The 19,281-nt window shown below is 48.8% G+C and overlaps 1 protein-coding gene across 12 annotated transcripts in view; it reads right to left on the reverse strand.

Annotated features, from left to right (window-relative positions):
- Positions 1-9,776, reverse strand: part of ZDHHC20 (zinc finger DHHC-type palmitoyltransferase 20) — an 81,874-nt gene extending 72,098 nt beyond the window's left edge. For all 12 annotated transcript variants that reach the window (XR_014818914.1, XR_014818921.1, XR_014818916.1 and 9 more), the window contains exon 1: positions 9,536-9,776. Coding sequence is in view for 2 of the 12 variants with exons in the window: in XM_021065449.2 (XP_020921108.2) it covers positions 9,536-9,653 (118 nt within the window). In the remaining 10 variants the exon portion in view is untranslated. The remainder of the gene's footprint in view (positions 1-9,535) is intronic.
- Between the last annotated feature and the right edge of the window lie 9,505 nt (positions 9,777-19,281).

Raw genomic sequence — 19,281 nt, forward strand, 5'->3', positions numbered from 1 at the left:
TGACAGGCCTCCGGGACAGGATCAGGCAGTAATCGTCTTAGAGTCCCACGTGATGAGGTGTGGATGGCTCCCCGCCTTAGATAACAGCTCAATGGCACGCAGGCTCCCAACACTACCAGCAGTAAAGCAGGAACCCATGTCTGTGATGTCTTCAAATGCAGCCGATTTTTTTAAAAAGTGTAAGACTGTGCTCCTTCACTCACTGAAGGCGGTGTGTGGGGGTGGGGGTGGGGGAATACAACTCTAAGAATTTAAAAAAAAAGGAGTTCCTGCGGTGCGCAGCAGAAGCGAATCTGACTAGGAACCATGAGGTTGCGGGTTCGATCCCAGGCCTCGTGCAGTGGGTTAAGGATGCCATGAGCTGTCGTGGAGGTCACAGACGCAGCTTAGATTCTGCGTTGCTGTGGCTGTGGTGTAGGCTGGCAGCTGTAGCTCTGACTTGACCCGTAGCCTGGGAACCTCCATATGCCAGAAGTGCAGCCCTAAAAAGACAAAAAAAAAAAAAAAAAAACCCTCCTTGCCAAAGGCAGGAAAAAGTATGCCAGTGGCTGTTTACACCTTCTCCCCACGCCCACATCTGAACCCCATCTGACTTTAAGACAGCTATTACCCCACTGACAGCAGAGGAACACACTCAGAGGCACCAAGTCAGTTACCAAGATCATTCACCAAGTAAAAGGTTCGGCAAGGAGGCCAGTGTGGCAGCCGTGGAACAGCTCAGAGGAAGATGGAAAGGAAGTTACATCATGCTGAGGACCACAGGGGCCTGCTCCACAGGACAGGAAGCCAGCCGACGTTTCCCGAACACCGGTGACAAACTTGCTATTCATTTTAAAGGCACCATCCCGGCTCTTCATGGCAGACAAGGTAAGGGTGAGAAGACAGGGTGGCGTGAGGAGGGAGAGACAAGACATAAGGTACTGCAGTGACACAGGTGACCACGGAGCGTAACAAACCATCCCAAACCCAGTGACTTTAAAAGCCACCGTCTTTAATTTCTATGACTATGTGGGCCAGCAGATCCGGCTACGATCCACCGGGCTGGTTTCCTATGAGCTGCAGTCCACAGGCAGCTCGACTGGGGCAGGAGAGTCTCGGATGGGCTCATCCACCGCAGAGGCTTTGGTGCTTAGCTCATCCTGGCTGGGCCTCTCTCCACGTGGCCTAGCCTGGACTCCCGTGCGTGGCGACAGAGGGTTCCACAGGAGCCAAGGGGGGAGACAGCTGCTGTCTTGACGTCTAGCCTCCAGATCTCGAGCACACAGCACTCTCACCAAGCTCACGGGTCAAAACAAGCACAAGGCCAACCCAGAGTCAGTGGGGGGTAAACTGACTCCACCTCTCGGAAGGAAGTGCCAATAGCTGTGGGCTGTTTCTCAATTTACGGCACAAGGCGGACAGTGGCGGCTGGAATGACTACACTGCAGTGGTGGTGGGGGGGAGTTTGGTACACTTGACGCCAGGATTTGCTGATGAACGGGATGTATGTAGAATGACTCTTCAACCAGGGACCTGAACGGATGAGACTGTCACTACCTGAGCTGGTGAGGCCGAATACGAACGCAGGGCGTCAGTGGAGGAGCAGGGGCTCGATGCAGTCCTTGACGCGGCCACCGATGAACATGTGTGGCTTAAGGGCTCCAGGGAGTAACATCCCCACAGGCCTTGCTGACTGCAGGGAGTGGACCTCGCCCAGATGGACATTCATCCCTAATCCCCTGTGACTCAGTTTAGGGGAGGAAAAGGTCAAAGAAACTCGGAGACTTACGGGACAGCTCCACCCCTCGGACCCTGCTGGACAAGGACTGATGTGGGAACTGAGCAAGGCCAATGGGACAAGACCACGTCCCTCTGGAGCCCACGTTGATACCCACCCCCCGACTTTAAGGAATAAAAACCCCGACAGGACAACAGAGAAAGGGGGCTCTTCTCCCCTCTCCCAGCAAGCCTGGGAGCCATCTGCTTTCCTTTAGTAAAGACTTTGCTTGCCTGCTGCCTGTGGGTTCGCGGAGTTCATTCTTCAACCACCGTGAACAAGAACCCGGATTCCGGGACCATCTTTGCAGCATCACGAGGACAGAAGGTGCAAGACCAGGAGAGGAAAAAAACTCAAAAGAGTACGGTTTGTGACCTGCTAAGTCTGAACCCCAGTAAGACCTCTGGGCAGGTGTCAAGTGGACAGTGAGCAGAGGCGGGAGCGGAGCGCACCCGCCGAGTCTCGTTTGCGCAAAGGGGAAGGGACCAGGCAGGAGGAAGGTTTATCTGCGTGACTAGGTCAAAAGGCTGTGCTTCCAAACGGCCTGACCTGTGGTTGCCCAACACCTCTTCCACATTTCTCGTCCTGCAAGAAAGCAGTAAAGGCCCAAAGAAGGTCCAATTTATATGGAAGAAAACACACAGGCTCTTTTTGTTCATGTGGTTTTGGTTTTTTCTGGATATGACCAAAGAGTTCTCGCAGACAGACCTATTTGCTTTCTGGTATCAACAGATAATGACACAAGAACCGATTACATCGCTATTAGTCATAAGGGGAAAAAACCTGTTCTCCCAAAAAGGAAAAGAAAGAGGCCAGGGAGTTCCCTTGCAGCCTAGCAGTTAAGGATTCAGTGTGGTCACTGCTGTGGCCACTGGCCCAGGAACTGCACAAGCCATGGGTGAAGAAAGAGAGAGGGTGGGAGCAAGAAAGAAAGAAGCAAGGGAGGGAGGGAAGGAGAGAGGAAGGAAGGAGGGAAGAAGGAGGGAAGGGAAGTAAGGCAGGATAATTGCAGAAAGCAAACAATGAAGTCTGCACAAGCCTACAGCTTTCAAAATGCAAGTTATAGAGAAAATGACTACACCTGAGCTTTAAAAACAGATATGAAATAACAAAATCAAAAGATTTTTAAGAAATAATTCGTCTTAACTTCTAAAATTACATCAACTATTGGGGATGAGATTTAAGGAGCCAGATTTTTTATTCTGCATTATTTAAAAGCATAATTATTTCAGAAGTTCCCATCGTGGATAAGTGGAAACGAAATCTGACTAGCATCCATGACGATGCAGGTTTGATCCCTGGCCTCGCTCAGTGGGTTAAGGATCTGGCGTTGCCCTGAGCTGGGGTATAGGTCACAGACATGGCTTGGATCTGGCGCTGCTGTGGCTGTGGTGTAGGCTGGCAGCTACAGCTCTGATTTGACCCCAGCCTGGGAATCTCCATATGCCACAGGTGCAGCCCTAAAAAGACAAAAAAAAAAAAAAAAAAAAAGAATCTCTATCCAAAATAAAGACTGCAGAACCAATATGCAATATCATGCAGCCTTTAACTCCAGAGAAAATTGAAACATATGTTGGTAGTTATAATTTAATGGTTACTACGAATGTTCAACATACTCAAACATGATTCAAGTGAGTTTACAGGAGTATGATTCTATTCAATTCAACATATATTTACTGAAACTAGTACTAATTAGTTTCTACCAGTAACTAGATTCTCTGGTAGATACAAAAATGAATCCAATCATACTATAAACCTAAAGAGCAGAATTTTTAAAATTTTTAAAATACTTATAATAAAGTATAATGTTTATTTATATCCTGATTCGATGCACAGGTGATTTACGGAGGCTTTCTAGAAACAGAATCTTAAATAAAACTGCATTTTAGAAACAGAAAAATACATACTAAGAGGTGAAGTAGGGAATAAGGGGAGAATGCCTGACACATGCTACAGTACAGATGAACCTCAAAAACATGCGAAAGACACCAGACACAGAAGACTGTTTACTATAAGCCTTCATTCTTATGAGATGTCCAGAAAAGGCACACAGAACGCAGCCTGGTGGTTGCCTGGGAACGGGGTGGGGACAGGAATTAACCACACACGGGTACAAGGGATCTGACTGGGGTGATAAAAAGTGTTCTAAAAATGGACAGTCATAACGACTGCATAATTTGTAAGTTTACAAAAATCACTGCAGTATACATCACAAAGAATAAATTTTATGGTATGTAAATAATACCTTGGTAATTTTGCCTTAAAAATTTTTTTTTTTTTTTTTTTTTTTTGCTTTTTAGGGCTGCATCCGCAGCATATGGAAGTTCCCAGGCTAGGGGCTGAATGAGAGCGCAGCTGCCGGCCTCTACCACAGCCAGAGCAACATCAGATCTGAGCTGCGTCTGCGACCTACCACAGCTACCTACCACCTATCACAGCTTGCAGCAATGCCAGATCCATAACCCACTGAGTGGGCCCAGGGACTGAACCCACATCCTCAAGGACACTAGTCAGATTCCTAACTTGCTGAGCCACAATGGGAACTCTCTAAAGTTGCTTTAGAAAAAAAAAAAGGCAAAGTAAAAACTTTTAGACATGCTAAAGCTGGATTCATTACCGACTGACTTGCATTAAAATAAATGTTAAAATGAAGCCTCAGGAAGAAGAAACTGATACCAGATGGAAATAGAGATTGATGAAAAAGAATGACATATACCAGAAGTGATAACTACACAGGTAAATACATAAATATTTGTTTACTTATGACTTGAATATTAAAAAAACTGTTTCCACAAAGTAACACCAATGTAATTTGAGCTTTATAACATAAAATGCATGACAACAATAACAAGGAGGGAAGAAACTGAATGATGTTTTTGTAGGGAACTATATGTGAACTATGCTAAGTTATGATAAATATGTATGCTATAAACCTTAAAGCAACCACTAAAACAATGAGTCGCAACTAATAAGCCAACAAAGGAGAGAAAACAGAATCATCCAAAAGCAAATGTTGGAGTTCCCGTTGTCGCTCTGTGGAAACGAATCTGACTAGCATCACAGGTCAGCAGCTACAGCTCCAATTCGACCCCTTGCCTGAGAACCTTTAAAGACCAAAAAAAAAAAAAAAGGAAATGTTAAGACTACGCATCAACAATCACATTAAATGCAAATGGTCAAAACATGCCAAATAAAAGGCAGAGACTGTAAAGCAGACACAGCTGGGATCCTGCACTGCTGTGGCTGTGGTGTAGGCCGGTGGCCACAGCTCCGATTCGACCCCTAGCCTGGGAACCTAGAAGCACAGCACTAAAAAGACAAAAAAGAAAAAAGAAAAAGAGAATTGCTGAGAGTAAATTTTAAAAGTTCACATCACAAGCAAAAAAAACTGTAACTATGTGTGGTAACGGATGTTAACTAATTTTCTTGTGGCAATCATTTTGCAATATATACATATACTGAATCATTATGCTGTATACCTGAAATGAGTATATGTCAATTATATCTCAATTTAAAAAAAGAAAAGAAAAGAAAAGGTATCTTTAGACTGGATTAAAAAAACAAGACCCAACTATCTGCTGCTTACAAGAAAAGCATTTTAAATATAAAGGTTAAAGTAAACAAGTTAAAGGACACGCTGTGCTAATCTAATCAAAAGAAAGAAAGACCAGTGGACATGGGACTTTCCTTGCGGCACAGTGGGTTAAGGATCCAGGGTTGCCACTTCAGCGCTTGGGCTACCACGGTGGCACAGGTTCAACCCCTAGCCCGGGAACTTCCACATGCTGCAGATGAGGCCAAAAAAAAAAAAAGAAAGAAAGAAAGGTTAGTGGTCATGTTAACATCTGCCAAAGTAGATTTAGATTTCAAAGCAAATACCAATACCAAGGTTAGGCAGGTAACTCTGTAAGAAAAAAGGGCCCATTCCTGAAGAGGACACAACAATCCTAAACATCTTATGTCCCTAATTACAGAGCTGGGAAGCATACGACACAGAAACGGAGAGAGCAATAGGAGCTACAGACAAATGCGCAACTACTGTTAGACACCTCTCAGTAATGAACTACCAGGACAAACAGGAAATCAGCAAGAACACAGACTCCATCAACACTATCAAGCAACCCGCCGGAACTGACATTTATGGAGCATTATGACGTAACAGAATACCCTACAACAAACACCAAAACACACTGCTGCAAACAGAATACACTTTCTCAAACGCACATGGGATAGTCCCAAGAGAGGCCACTTTCGGGGCCATAAAACAAGCCTGACTACATTTTAAAGGACGAGTCAGACAAAGCGTGTTCTGGGACCACATGGAAGCCAGTAGCAAAAGGAGATCTAAAAACACCCCCAAGTGACTGCAAACTAAACAGCATACTTAGAAAATAACCCATGGGTCACAGATGAAACGAAGAACAAAATTAGAAAATAACTTGAACTGAATGAAAACACCTCATATCAAAATTCACGGGATGTGAACAAAGTGGTGTTTAGGGGTAAAAACAGGAGCAAACACCTAAGAAAGAAAACACCACATCAGTTACTTTCATTTCCACCTTAAAGAACCAGAAAAAGAGCAAGTTAAACCCAAAGTAAAAGGGACAAAATATCAGACAAGAAATCAGTGAAATAGAAAACAGAAAAAGAGAAAAAGTAAGTGAAATAAAAAACTGGTTCTTTTGAAATCAATAAAACATATAGGAATCAAATGTGTCAGGACTGTGTTCAGTGCTGATGTTTAAGTTATTTACCTTGTCTCTAAATACGAATAAATGATGCAGGAGACACAGGAATGATTAGATATACACACTCGCGGGTTACAGTTCTACCCTACAAACTCTCTCCGAAAAAAAGCTAAAAGACATATATCAGTCACGGGACAAGCCGCAGAGCTCTTCCAAGTATTAGTTTCCTCAGAAGTAAAATCAAAGAATTGCATTAGATCTTCTCTAAAGCTCCTTCAAGCTCTCAGAGCCTCTAAACACCAAATAAGAGGGACACATCTGCTACCTACAGCTCCAAACGACCTGGTAAATAGATGCCTGGGAACCTGCACTGGCACGCGCCCTCGAAACAACCAGCCCGACCAAAGAGGAAAAGGTGGGCAATCCACCCACAACTAAACGCATACGTTTAAATACCAATTCTGAGGGGAAATGGAAGAATTTCAGTTTAATGTAAAATCAAGGAGTAATATTACTAATTACTCAGTTGTTAACTTCTGTGCTTATCACCCCATTTTATTTTATTCTTTATTTTTATGGCTGCACCCAAGGCACACAGAAGTTCCTGGGCCAGGGATCGAATGCCAGCCACAGCTGCAGCAATACCACATCCTTTCACCCACTGCACCAGGCTGGGTGTTGATCAAACCCATGCCTTCACAGTGACCCAAGCTGCCGCTGTCTGATTCTCTCCCCCTCCCCCCCTTTTTTCGGTCTTTTTGCCATTTCTTTTTAGAGCCACATCGATGGCATACGGAGGTTCCCAGGCTAGGGGTCCAATCGAGAGCTGTAGCCGCCGGCCTACACCAGAGCCACAGCAATTCGAGATCTGAGCCGCGTCTGCGACCTACACCACACTTCACGGCAACACCAGATCCTTAACCCACTGAGCAAGGCCAGGGATCAAACCCGAAACCTCATGGTTTCTAGTCGGATTCGTTAACAACTGAGCCACCAAGGCAACTCTGAACTTTGGTCTTTTTAGGGCCACAAACGCAGCACATGGAAGTTACCACGTTAGGGGTCAAATCAGAGTTGTAACTGCCAGTCTACACCACAGCCACAACAACATCAGATCCAAGCCTCGTCCTCTACCTACACCACAGCTCACAGCAACGCCGGATCCTTAACCCACTGAGTGAGGCCAGGGATCAAACCTGCAATCTCATGGATACTAGTCAAGATTCGTTTCCACTGAGCCATGATGGGAACTCCCAAGACAGCTGTTTTAGATGAAATTACTTCTCAATTTTGTCTTCAATATTACTCCTACCAGTAATAGGTAAGTGCTGATTATATGCATTTCTGCACACATGCTTGTATGGAATTAAATAACTGAGAAGTCATAGATGCTGGGATGGATAAAGGGCCTCTCATAAACAATTTATTTTTTCAAATGTTCTATGGTGGGCCATGAATTTTTGCAGTGTGAGATATGTAGGAGCCTTCGTCTGTTACCTTTCAGGAGAATATTACCTTGCATAAATAGTTACTTTATACAAACAGTGATCTAGTTTGATAAACACAAGAAACTAAGAAAATTCTATAAAAACGATTGAAGCAGCACTTTAAGTAAAAATTCACACCTCACTCATTTAAAGCCCCTATAAAGTTATATACATTGATATATCTCAGTAGGAAGGTCTGTGCTTATGAAAACACAAATTACACGTAGTTTAAAGAATAGTTTTAATACGAGTGAATGAGCTTTTATGCCCCAATATACAGTCCAGTGACACTGCAGACCTTCCAATTTGACCTGAGTCTGAGAATTTACAAACAGTAGATGAAGGCTCCGTGTACGATCCTTCACCACTGTGTTTTTAAAATTCTGACAAGCACTGGGCCTTAACTGCTGCAGACTGTTTTGACTTAATGAAATCCTGGGGTGTGATCTCTAAAGGCTGGGCCTGAAGCCTAACTAACCTCCCAAGAGCTTAGCCACGCCCCCCCCACTAAGGACCAAACAATGAGTTGCGCCGACCCTCCTGCCTCAGTAACAGGTAAACGCAGGGTGGAAAGACGTGAGTCACGTTCCGTAGCCACTCAACAACCGTGTGACCTAGTCACACTCATTTCCTACATCTGCTCAGAGACGTGAGAAAGACAGATGCTCCCTCCATCCCCACCAGCGCATTCACGTTCCTTTCCCATCCGATTCGATGTCTCCTTTTGATACTTCTGACGACCATCTATAGGTTAAACGTGCGACTTCAACCTACGTGCACCCTGCAGTGTTCCTGCAGAGGCTTTGCTTCGAAACCATTAAGGACTTGGGAGAGGGAGGGTACAATAACCGGACAGAATTAAATAGGACTGGCACAACTGGGAATAAATGCTCTCACTTCAGAGTAAATAAGTATCATCACAAGCTGAGGACCTTCCTCTGAGCATCTCTGGAAGCAGCTGTAAGAAACTAAGAAACACCTAAGTCTAGCCAGCTTCAACTGATTCAAACATTCCTGACACATGTTTTGGTATCAAAACGGAGGAAAGTAAACAATCTTCAACAGACTACCGCCCCATCTTGACTTGAAAACGTGTTCCGCAACTAACTTCTTCTGGCAGGGACAGCTTTCTTCGAAATTAAATGTTCCATAGGTTCGAAACAATGTTCTTAAAATTTTTCGTCTGAAAACGTCCCCTCAAACCTGAGCAGAGCATTCCCTTCCACGTGGAGCGCCCGCCGGGGGCTGCGCCAACGCGGGCCCGGGACGGGGGTCCCCGCGCGGCGCTTCCGCGTAGGCGCGTCCTCCGCCCCGACGGCGCGCGTCTCCCCAAGCGTCCCCTCCCTCCAGAGAACTGCCCTCGGTGTCGCCCACACTGGTCCCCGCGGGGTCCCGGGACCCGATGGGCTTCCAGGAAGGAGGCGCGGAGGAGCCGCGGCTGCCGCCGCTCAGGCCCGCCGCCTCCCGGAACAAACGGGTCGCAAGCGGCTGCGCCCGGCTCGGGCGGACACGGCCCGGCGGACGCTGAGAGCGCCCTGCCCACCGCGCGCGCCTGCGGGGCCGACGCCCGGGGCGACTCCGGGGCCCCGCCGGGTACTCACACACGCAGAGCTCCACCACGTACGCGTAGTAGGACCACACGACCACGAAGGTGATGAAGAGCACCGGCACCCAGCCCACGCTGCGCTGGCAGCAGCGCCACAGCGTACAGGGCGCCATGTTCCGCCGGCGGCCGCGGCACCCAGCGGCCCGGGGTGGCGGGGCGCGCCAAGCCCCCGGCGGCGGCGGCGGCTGTGGCGGCGGCGACTTGGACGCTCCCGGAGGCTCGGCGCCCTGCTCGGCGCCCCGCCCCCGTCCCCGCCGCGACCCCTCCCCTCGCCGCGTCGCGCCCGGCCCCGCCCCAGTCCCGCAGTGCGTCTGCGCCGCGGCCTGGAGGCGGGGCCGCGCGGGCGGGAGTCCGCAGCGGAAGAGGCGGGGCAGAGGACGGCGGAAGTGGGCGGAGGGGGCGCGCAGGCGTGGTGCGCACCGCCTCCTGGCGGCCCGCGGGGTCCGGCGAGGCCCGGGTGAACAGAGGTTCAGGCTTGGAGGCTCCCGGCGGGGACCCGCGAGCCGCGCGGGCTGCAAACCCTGGGATTTGCACGTACCTCTCCGATTAGGACTCCCGCGCTTTGAAATCGTTTGCTCGCGATTCGGGCGGAACCCCTCCGTTTTCGAAGATGGAAGCCTTTAGCCAATGTGATGTGAAACCCACATTTGGGATTGAATTGCGATGGGGCAACAACCCTCTCCCTAACCACCCCCCCCAAGACGGCTGAAATTTCCAGAATTCGTTTAAACTAGAAAATCATTTATAAATAATGCCTGGAATCATGGAGGAACCTACAAGTATCCTTTCCGGATTCCAGAAGCAACAGATTGCCTGCACACATTGCGTCCGTGACCGCATCTGGAACGGGCCTTATCTCGGCTGAAGTGTTGGTGTTGGTGTCCCAGGAAGGGGAGGTATTTACCCTACCTGCGGAGTGGACATTCTCCGCCTCTGGATAATGCTTTCATGTTAAAGCATGCAAACCACAGTGGACAACATGTATGACAGGCCATAAAACAGGCTGCTCCAGTGCCAAATCATGTGTTAACTGGCCAAATCATGAGTAAGCCCAAATGCTTCCCCACTGCAGTATGAGAACCTTTCTTCCTTCAGGATGGTGGCTTTTAACAGAGACTGGAGACCATGGGGCAGGTCTCCACCCTGGTACTGGAGCAATGCTGGCAGCCTGAGGCCTCGAGCTGCATAATCCCCATTTTTACTGCCAGCCAGGAACTTCAAAATGCCCTTTTAAAAGTTCTGGTTGTCAGCTGAGAGCCAGGGGAGAAAAAAGGCCACTAGAGGTAGGTGGGAAGACTTCAGGCGAGGTTTCCATTTCCGGAAGTCATGTAGCTGTGAATATGGAAAGAACGAAGAAGGAAAAAACCCACAAACTCACAAATTTAGAATTAAACCACAATTCCAAAACACAGTGGAATCTAATACTGAGAAAGGATGCCAATAAAAACAATAAGGACTTGAATTCACTGAAATTAATTTTATGAAGCAATCTCACAAAAACGTAAAAACAATATATGGCAGGAGTTCCCATTGTGGCTCAGTGGAAAAGAATCCTACTAGGAACCATGAGGTTGCGGGTTGGATCCCTGGCCTTGATCAGTGGGTTAAGGATCCAGGTGTTGCCCTGAGCTGTGGTGTAGGTCACAGACACGGCTTGGATCCCACCTTGCTGTGGCTGTGGTGTAGGCCGGCAGCTGTATCTCCGATTCAACCCCTAGCCTGGGAACCTCCATATGCTGCTGTTCCAGCCTCCCCCCCCAAAAAAACCCCAAAATTAAGAACAGTATATGGCATACACAAAGAGGTAAATGAAGAAAATAATTTCCATCTAAAAGGAACAAAAATTTTGAAACAAAAAAATAGACAAAAATGGGGAAAAGAACAGGTGGATTTTTTTTTAAAAAAAGAACCACTTCAGAGTTCCTGTCGTGACTCAGTGGTTAACGAATCTGCCTAGCATCCATGAGGACACAGGTTCAATCCCTGGCCTTGCTCAGGGGGTTAAGGATCTGGCATTACCGTGAGCTGTGGTGTAGGTCACAGGAGTGGCTCAGAGCCTGCGTGGCTGTGGCTGTGGTTGTGGGCAGCAGCTACAGCTCCATCACCATTAGCCTGGGAACCTCCATATGCCATCGGTGCAGCCCTAAACAGAAAAGAAAAAAAAAAAAACATTTAGAAATCCTCGGAATATTAAAATATTGTCAAAAACTCAATAGACAAATTCTAATCTGGACATTGGAAAAAAGGAACATAGTGAGTTGAAATACAGTGCTGAGTAATTCACCCAGGATACAAAGAATATTTTTCTAATATAAAAAGCATGGAGATATATTGGCAGACCTCAATATACATCTGTCATAAGTGCGTTCCAGAAAAGAATAAATGTCAAAAAAAAGGGTTTTTTTTGTTTTTTTGTTTTTTGTTTTTTGTCTTTTTGCCATTTCTTCGGCTGCTCCCGCGGCATATGGAGGTTCCCAGGCTAGGGGTCGAATCGGAGCTGTAGCCACCGGCCTAAACCACAGCAACAGCAATGTGGGATCTGAGCCGCGTCTGCGACCTACACCACAGCTCACGGCCATGCCGGATCCTTAACCCACTGAGCAAGGCCAGGGATCAAACCCGCAACCTCATGGTTCTTAGTTGGATTCGTTAACCACTGAGCCACGAGGGGGACTCCAAAAAACCAAAGTTTTTGAAGAAATTAAAATATGAGCATAATACAGAATTGAAGAAAGACGTAAGTCCTTAAAAGCTAGACACAGAGTAGTGAAACTATTACACATTTAGAATACAGAGAAAAATCTTGAGGAGTTTTCAGATTCCGGAGCTAGAAGTCAGATTACCAGAGGAACATTAGTTAGACTGACAGCTGACTTCCTATCAGCAATAACAGGTGCCAGAAAACAAGGAAGCAGTGTTTTCAGTGCTGAGAGAAAATAATTCATATCCCTAAATTTTATTAGAGAAACGATCACTTAAGAGCAAAGGCAACCAATGGAATTGAGAGATACTTGCAGATGGAATTGAGAGAGATTTGCAGATCATATCCCACAGCTGATAAGGGACTGCTGTGCAGAATATATAAAGAATCCCTACAACTCAACAACAAAACCCAAACAACTCTTTAAAAATGGGCCAAGGGAGTTCCTACCACGGCGCAGTTAGGAACCATGAGGTTGTGGGTTCAATCCCTCGCCTCGCTCAGCAGGTCAAGGATCTGGCGTTGCTATGAGCTGTGGTGTAGGCCGACGGCTACAGCTCAGATTTGACCCCTTGCCAGGGAACCTCCATATTCTGCAAGTGCGGCCCTAAAAAGCAAATAAAAATAAAAATGGGCAAAGGATTTAAAATATACATTTCTCCAAAAAGATGTATAAATGAGCCATAGGCACACGAAAAGATGCTCCACACCACTGACCCTTAGGGAATATGCACCTCAAAACGGCAGCGAGAGAGGTCCCAGTGTGGTTCAGGGGTAACGAACCCGGCTAGTATCCATGAGGACGCAGGCTCAGGCCCTGGCCTCACTCCACGGGTTAAGGATCTGGCATTGCCAAGACAGCGCTGTATTTGCAGACAAGGCTGGGATCTGGGCCTTGCTGTGGCTGTGGCATAGGCTGTTGGCTATACCTCCAATTCAGACCCTGGCCTGGGAACTTTCATATGCGGTGGGTGTGGCCCTAAGGGAAAAAATGCAGTAAGCACACATCACACCCATTACGACAGCTACTATAAAACAATAACAAAGCAGAAAACGAGTGTTGAGGATATGGAGAAATTTGTCTTTTTTGTCTCTAGGGCTGCACCTGAGGCATATGGAGGTTCCAAGGCTAGGGGTGGAATCAGAGCTACAGCCACCAGCCTACACCACAGCCACAGCCATGAAGGACCTGAGCAGTGTCTGCAACCTACACCACAGCTCACAGCAACACCAGGTCCTTAACCCACAGGGTGAGGCCAGGGATCGAACCCCCACCCTCATGGTTCTCATTGGATTCGTTTCCACTGCGCCACAACGGGAAATCCAGAAATGTGAAACCCTTGTGTGTTGCTGGTAGGAATATAAAACTTCGACGGCTGTGGAAAACATACGGTGGTCCCCCCACAAAACTGACCACAGAATGAGCCCACAATCCAGCAGTTATACTGCTAGTATCCACCCAAACGAAATGAAAGCAGAACTCACGTGCTGTTTGTTCACCATGTTCTCTGCAGCACTATTCACGACCTTCCAAAGGTGGAAGCAAACCACGTGTGCATTGTCCGAGGACGGATAAACCAACGGGGCCTTCACACACAATGGGACGTGATTGGGCCTTGAGAAGGAAGCCTATCCTGTCGCAGGCGGCAACAGGGATGCATCTTAAAGACGTTAAGCCCGTAAAACAAGCCCGGCCCCAGAAGACAAACACAGCTGACCCTTGTTCAATGAGGGGGTTAAATCCACATGTAAGCTGAAGTCACGCCTCCGTAGCTGAGGGTCCTTTGCACACAAAGACAGTGGACCGGGTGGTAACGTAGAATTTACTGCTGAAAAATATCTGCGTGTAAGTGGGAGTTCCCATTGTGGCCCAGCAGAAATGACTCCTCCGAGGAACCATGAGGTTGCAGGTTCAATCCCTGGCCTCGCTCAGTGGGTTAAGGATCCAGATGTTGCCCTGAGCTGTGGTGTAGGCCGCAGATGCGGCTCGGATCTGGTGTTGCTGTGGCTGTAGTGTCTAAGGTAGCGTGTCCACTGTAAAGCCACGAGTTCCCTCTCCCTCCACTTAGAAAGCCACGCCTTAGAAAACCGTCCCTAAGTCCAGCCACATGCAGAGGGAAAGGTGTTCAATTCTGCGTCCTGGAGAGGAGCGTCAAAGAACTTGGGGACGGGCGTTCAAATGCTAGAGCATTGAGAAGGTATTTGGGGGGAGGTATCTTGAGGCTGTGCAAATATCCTGCTGTTCCGTAGAGTTTCTCCCACTAACTTGAACATCCATCAGTGGCCCTTGGCTCCAGCAAAGCTTTGGGCTGTCTGGTTGGTTAATGATCTCTTGGGTGACGGATGCAATGCAGCCGAAGAGGGAGTCCCGAGACGCAGCCGTCAAGGCGTGCTGGTGTGTGGACCGCTGACCCTGAAGGTTGCAGGAGGTTCTGGGTTCCTTTGACTTGGGTCTGCACATCTGGAAGCTGTCCCGGGAAAGCTTCCTGGCCTCCTGTTTGCTGCTCCGTCCAGGCGTGTGTCACTGATCACACTTGGGCTTCAGGGGGAGTCTGGGCTTGGCTGCTGCTGCCGGAAACGTTGACTGACTCCTTGCTCGAAAAGAGAGGGCTTTGAGGAGACATCACAGAGCTCAGCTGTCCCTCTGCTGCGCCTTCTGCCTGATCCCTGTGGACTGAGACCGACAAAGGCAGATTGAACGAGCTGTTCCAGACGGGAGAGGGGCACAGGCCAAGCTCTTGACAGCGTGTGTGTATGTGTGGCGGGTCAGGCAGTGAAGCTACATCTCTGTGTGTACACTCACGTACCTCTCCTGTGTACGACTATTTGATTAAAGCAAATCTCCCTAGACTGTGAACTTTTGGAAGGAGGGACTCGGTCTCTTTTGCTTCCGTTGTTACATCGCCAGGCACGTAACAGGCTCTGAATCATATGAACTGGATACATGAATGACAAGTGACCTGGAATTAGAGGTGTCCACGCTTTTCCCACAGGTTTTTTTTGTTTTTTGTTTTTTGTCTTTTCAGGGCTGCACCCGTGGCATATGGAGGTTCCCAGGCTAGGGGTGGAATCAGAGCTGCAGGCGCCGGCCTGCACCACAGCCACAGCAACGTGGGATCTGAGCAGCATCTGTGATCGATACCACAGCTCACGGCGATGCTGGATCCTTAGCCCACTGAGCGAGACTAGGGATCAAACCTGCATCCTTTATGGATACTAGTCGGGTTCGTTACTGCTGAGCCACAGTGGGAACTCTGAATTCCCCGTAGCTTTGATCACAGAAGCCGTCTTGTGCGTAGTGGCCACAGTCTTCGTCAGGGCTTATTTCTGTCATGAAATGAAAAGCACCGTGAACTAGTGTAGGGACGGGGCCGTGATGTGGGAGATGCTCTTAAGGAGAAAGTGACTTTGGACCTGGTGGAAAAAAGACAGGTTGTGCCGTCAGTAGAATGTGGACTCGAGCTCCAGCTTCCTCACTTATCAGCTATGTGATATTGCAGGATTTCTCTAACTTCCCTGAGACTCAGCTTCTCCTTCTGTCTAACAGAAAATGGCTCAATCTCTTAGCACCTGTTGGGAGGATTAGATGAGATTTTACGTACAAGGGATGTACATGCAGGTATATAGGTAGTATGTGTAAAAGTGTGTATGCGTGTCCCTGTGTGTACATATGCAACCTACACCTACGTGTGTGTGTGTATACATATTCTGGTGTGAATACCTGTGTGTTTATTTTATTGTCTCTCGTCTGTCTGTTTCCGTCTCGTGTACCCACACTTCCCGACAAATGGTCATTTTGTCAGGATCCATGTTAAGTATTTCCACAGAGAAAGCGGAGTACAACGATTTGGTTACGCAGGTATCAGAGGGCGAAACAGAAAAGGTCACTGAGGTCCCGCAGAGGAAGCACCTGCAGGAAGAGCCCGCCCCTGAGCCCAGACACAAAAAGAAGAGGGTTCCAGTGGCAGGATCCAGAAGCTCGAAGGGAAGGCCCAGGGCGCTCAGGGAGGGACGCCTGCCAGCGGTGCTGCGTCTCCAGGAGGACACAGTGAGCTGGCTCCTGGAGGCCAAAACTGCACAACAACCAGAACAGAGGGAGGCTGGTACCAAGTGCTGCCAGGGTGCCAGCTGTGGGGACATTGGCAGGACAGCAGTGGGTGGGAGCGCGGTCTGCCCCAGCATCACAAAGCCAAGTGAGTGGGAGAGGGAGGGGGTGGGACAGACAGACAATAGCTTAGCAAGCAGAAAATCATGGAACTTAATGTGACACATGCCTCATGCTACCCGCTGCCTGGAACGCACTGTGTGTCTCTAGCACAGCTTGTTTATCCACTTTCACGGTGCTGGATGTTCCAAATTTGTATTATTGGAAATGATGCTGCAATGAAAATTCCTTTAATTCTCTTCGGATTGACAAACTGTCGTTGGGGAGAGGGTGTGTGACATCCTGCAAACCATAAAGTGTTTTGTTTTGTTTTTTTGTCTTTTTGGGGCCACGCCCTGGGCATATGGAAGTTTCCAGGCCATGGGTCCAATCGGAGCTGTAGCTCCCGGCCTACGCCACAGCCACAGCAACACCAGATCCGAGCCATACCTGTGACCTACACCACAGGTCATGGCAACACCAGATCCTTAGCCCACTGAGCGAGGCCAGGGATCGAACCCACATCCTCATGGATACTAATTGGATTCTTAACCCACTGAGCCACAGTGGGAACTCCAGGAGTTATTGATACTATTTTCTCAATATTGAATTCCAAATGTTATGTTGATGCAGATGTTATGTGGGTTCTAAGCAAAATATTTTCTCCCATTTCATTCTCTTGGAAAGAAAGCCTGAGTCCATGGAAGACCAGCACCCCACGGAATGCACCTGTCAGAAGAGGTTCCACAGGGGTTTGATACTGACGGTGCTGAAGAAATCACCTACCCACACGACAACGTGCCACCTGGACGGCTCCAGGATTCATTTCCCTCCTCACTGAATGCAAGGGAACACAAGTCCCACATTAACAGGGACTGTGGCCGTGCCCTGTGCTCATTTCTCTGAGAGCTGGGGATGTTTAGCTCAGCGGTATCAGTCTAGTCGCCTGTGGTCCTCTTTCAATAACCAAGTCATTTTTCAAATATTCTGGGTAATCAAGAAGGACCTCCTGCGCAGCGCAGGGAACTCCACTCAGTGTTCTGTAATCACCTATATGGGAAGAGAATCTGAAAAAGAAGGAATGACAGGTCACTTTCCTGTGCCCCCGAGACTAACACAGCATTGTAAATCAGCTGTACTCCAATGTAAAATAGAATTCAAATTGAAAAAAACAAACCCATCCCCTAAAATCGGAAAACAAAACCATTCATTAAAAAACAAAACAAAACAAAAAACCACCTCCAAAAAACACCTCTGCAATTTTGTAGTTGTTTTTTGGTTGTTGTTAAAAAAAAAATCCTGCCTGGTGCCCAAGGAAAACGCTTCGGAAGAGCAAGAGCGCCATCTCGCGGAACATCTGCGTTGCAGTCGTTTTATTTTGGAGGAGCGGCAGCCGCTTCCACACACGATGCGCAGGGGTCTCTGCATTTTCCCCCGTGTGATTGTTCCCTGGCACCTTCCCATTTTCTGCCATTTGTTCTATGGCACTGGGATGCTATGGTGTCAGTTTGTCCCCAGCTTTTGAGGACGAGCCATTTCCATGCATCCGCTCTGTGCTGCTCGTGCCTACGTCTGTTTCCTTATTAGCATCAAACTCTGATTTTGGTGTTTGCCCTGCGGTTCCCCAGGGAAGACCGGGGACATTTCTTTAGAAATCTACTTAGCCTGCAATTTAGAGGGACGTTGCTGCCACTAGGGCGGAAACCCGAGAGCGCGTGGAGCTAAACAGCCCTGCGGAGTCAGGAACCTCCTTCCAGGTGGAGACTTCTGTCCACAGGTCACCACGTGCGGGCGCTGCTTCCCCGCGATGCTGGCAGAAGGGTCGGCCTCCCGCTCCCTAAGAGGAGGGTTCTGGGCGCCCGGCTTCTGCCTTTCCTCCCCCTGCTCGCCGTCTCGGGGCGGAGGGAGGGAAGGCGGGCACCGGCTCCTCTCCGCTGACCCACGTCTCACCGCTTGGCTCCAAATAAAAGTCGAAAACACGGCCCAGGAAACGGAGGAGAAAACCAAATACACAAACCAAATGCATCTTTTCCATAGCCGTGGGTTTGCTGCCCACCCTCAAGTGCCGTTGTTACAAAGGGATTCTGGGAGCAAGCGCTCAGTGGTACCCTTCTTCCCGGGCAGCAACCGCTTGCAAAGTTCCCCTGAAACCTGTCACCTGACCTGATCCTCTTGCGTTCAGAGCCCTGAGTGCCCCGGAGACCCCCAAACTGGTCTTGGCCTTAGGCTCTCCACGTGGGGAGGAGGGAGCCCCCTCCCACCTTTCTGGGAGTAGAACCCGCCTTTTAAAGACACGCTCCTCCCCACGCCCGCCCTGCGTTCTTGTTGACCCCACCCTCCCGGCCGCACGTGGTAGGTGCTTCCCCGGGAGTTGAGGGCTGTCCGAGGAGCAGGGCTAGTCCTTCCCCAGCTCTGGCGGTGAAACCGGCGGGAATTGATGCACAGAGGCAGAGAAAACGGAGGTGAAGGCTCTGGGTGTTTTCAAGTCCTTGGCTGGAGCTTTCCTAACTCCCAGCTGCTCCTCCTTCCTTTCCTTCCCAGGGCTGGCCTGTGTGATACCGCTCTCTATTCTTCCAGTGAACCCCTTTGTCTCGCCTGCTTTGGAGTAGCTTCCCACTGCTGTGTCCAAGGAGCCTCCTGAACGCACAGGGGAAGGCCCCCATCAGGGTCACAGCGTGGTCAGCACGGTTGGCCCGTGTTCCTTCCCTGTGAGCACACGCTATGGAACCAGACCATCTGAAGTTGCTTGGCGAGCGTAACACCAGAGCAAGGGGCAGGGACTCTGTGACTAGAGGATTTGGTAGCAGCAGGCTCTGCGCCCGTCTCATAGGGACGAACACGTCTGACAGGAGAGAGAATACTCCACTGGTAACCTCCTCTGGGAAGTCCTGCACTG

Source organism: Sus scrofa, chromosome 11, assembly GCF_054392235.1.
Source record: "Sus scrofa isolate SSC_HxYL_T2T_F1_AM1 chromosome 11, Sscrofa_HxYL_maternal_Yorkshire_Landrace_v2.0, whole genome shotgun sequence".
Classification (NCBI taxonomy): Eukaryota; Metazoa; Chordata; class Mammalia; order Artiodactyla; family Suidae; genus Sus; species Sus scrofa.